The following is a 1,514-nucleotide window of genomic DNA, read 5'->3' as shown; positions in this document are numbered from 1 at the left end:
CCCCCCCGCAAAAGAAGAAGGAACATCCCACCCCTCTCCCCCTCCCTATTTTTTTCTTAGCTGAAAAATGTTTGGACAGCAAACTGTCTCTACGGTGGAGAGTCTCCTCTGTGGGAGTTTTGGCAGCCGGTGGTATGTGTCAATCCTTTCAGCACAGCCAACTTTAGATGCTCTTTTAGCTGAGAAGTCCATTCTGGAATCACAGAGCATCTTTCTGTTCTGGGAAGCTCCCCAGAACAGGAAAAGGGATGACGTGCATTCACCCAGCCCCGGCTGCCGACCTAGAGCTCCTTGCATATCACTGCTTCCTCCACTTGGCCTCTCTCATCCCTTACCATCCATGGGGAGACCTGCAGGGAAGGCAGGGAAGCGTGTTCTCTTTTAGGTGTGCAGCAGTGTGGTGGAGAAAATATGGCTATTTACAACACTAAACCTAAATATCTCATCATACGGAAGGTCTAGTGCATGTACTGCAAGCAGAACAATGCAGAAAACCTTTGCCTTTGCTATCATCACGTTATCTTTGATTTTTCAATATTTAATTAGGTGTGCAGAGCTGTTAGCTGTCTATTAGTGTCTGTTTCAGTGTAACTTTGGGTTATGTGTGACAGATTGCACATCTTCTGCAAAAGTTAAGCAAAAAAAAAAAAAAAAGGCAGCTAATTTTACTATAGATGCGACTGCTGAAGTGCTTAATTGCCTATCAGATAAAACTGTCACTTGGAAAATTCTGCTAGACTAGATGTCAGTGACAGACTGGTGCTGTGTGTGCATGTGTAGACAATCCTATCAAAATATTTTAGCTACTATGGAGAATATGGTTGGGGAAAATGCATTTAATGAAGTCAGGAGTCTTTGCTTGCCTTCTCTTCAGATATGCAGCAGCCTTAAATCCCTACGTTGATGTGGTCACTGGCTGCCCTGCATCTCTTCCCCTGTCAGGGCAGCGAGCAGTCTCACAGGCTAACAGCCAGGGCTTGAGAGGATGAGCCCAGATTTGCAATGGGTCCTCTTCTCGCTTCGCATCTGTCTTTTGTGCTTGGAGCCATGCTTGCTGCCACCATCATGGCAAAGATCAAGGCCTGTCATCTACAAGGGAAGGACGAAGAGGAGCTGCTGATGCAACTGGATGACCAGAAGCCGGAACAGGCTCGACACCACATGGTGAGGGTCCTGGGGGAGACAGATTTCAAACTCTTCAAGATAGATGTGGTCTCCGAATCCATTGCCAGGGCTGTGGCTGTTATCAGTCAGCACCCAAAGGAGGACTTGAGGACATTTTACAAAGGCAGAAAGAACAAGCCTCTTGAGCAGTGGCCCAAGATGACACATGGTTGGCAACACATGCAAAGTGAGCACAAAGATAGTCTGAGACCAAAAGCCATCAACAAAAGGAACAAACCCAGAGTTTCACTGCTGGGGTATAAAACTGCTGTGTACTAATGTTCTTAATTATATTGGTTAAGTATTTCCTCATTAAACGTAAAGTTCGCTTTAGGGGAGAAAGGGATTTT

General features: G+C 45.9%; 1 protein-coding gene across 1 annotated transcript; it reads left to right on the top strand.

Annotated features, from left to right (window-relative positions):
- The first annotated feature begins 1,047 nt into the window (after positions 1–1,047).
- On the top strand, positions 1,048–1,443 carry LOC104131970 (60S ribosomal protein L35-like). The gene has a single exon (XM_009645195.1). The coding sequence runs from the start codon at positions 1,048–1,050 to the stop codon at positions 1,441–1,443; it is 396 nt and encodes a 131-aa protein (XP_009643490.1).
- Positions 1,444–1,514: the final 71 nt, after the last annotated feature.

Source organism: Egretta garzetta, unplaced genomic scaffold (genome assembly GCF_000687185.1).
Source record: "Egretta garzetta isolate BGI_Z169 unplaced genomic scaffold, ASM68718v1 scaffold18, whole genome shotgun sequence".
Taxonomy (NCBI): Eukaryota; Metazoa; Chordata; class Aves; order Pelecaniformes; family Ardeidae; genus Egretta; species Egretta garzetta.
Note: the sequence above shows the minus strand (reverse complement) of the source record. Positions and strands in the feature narration are given on the sequence as shown.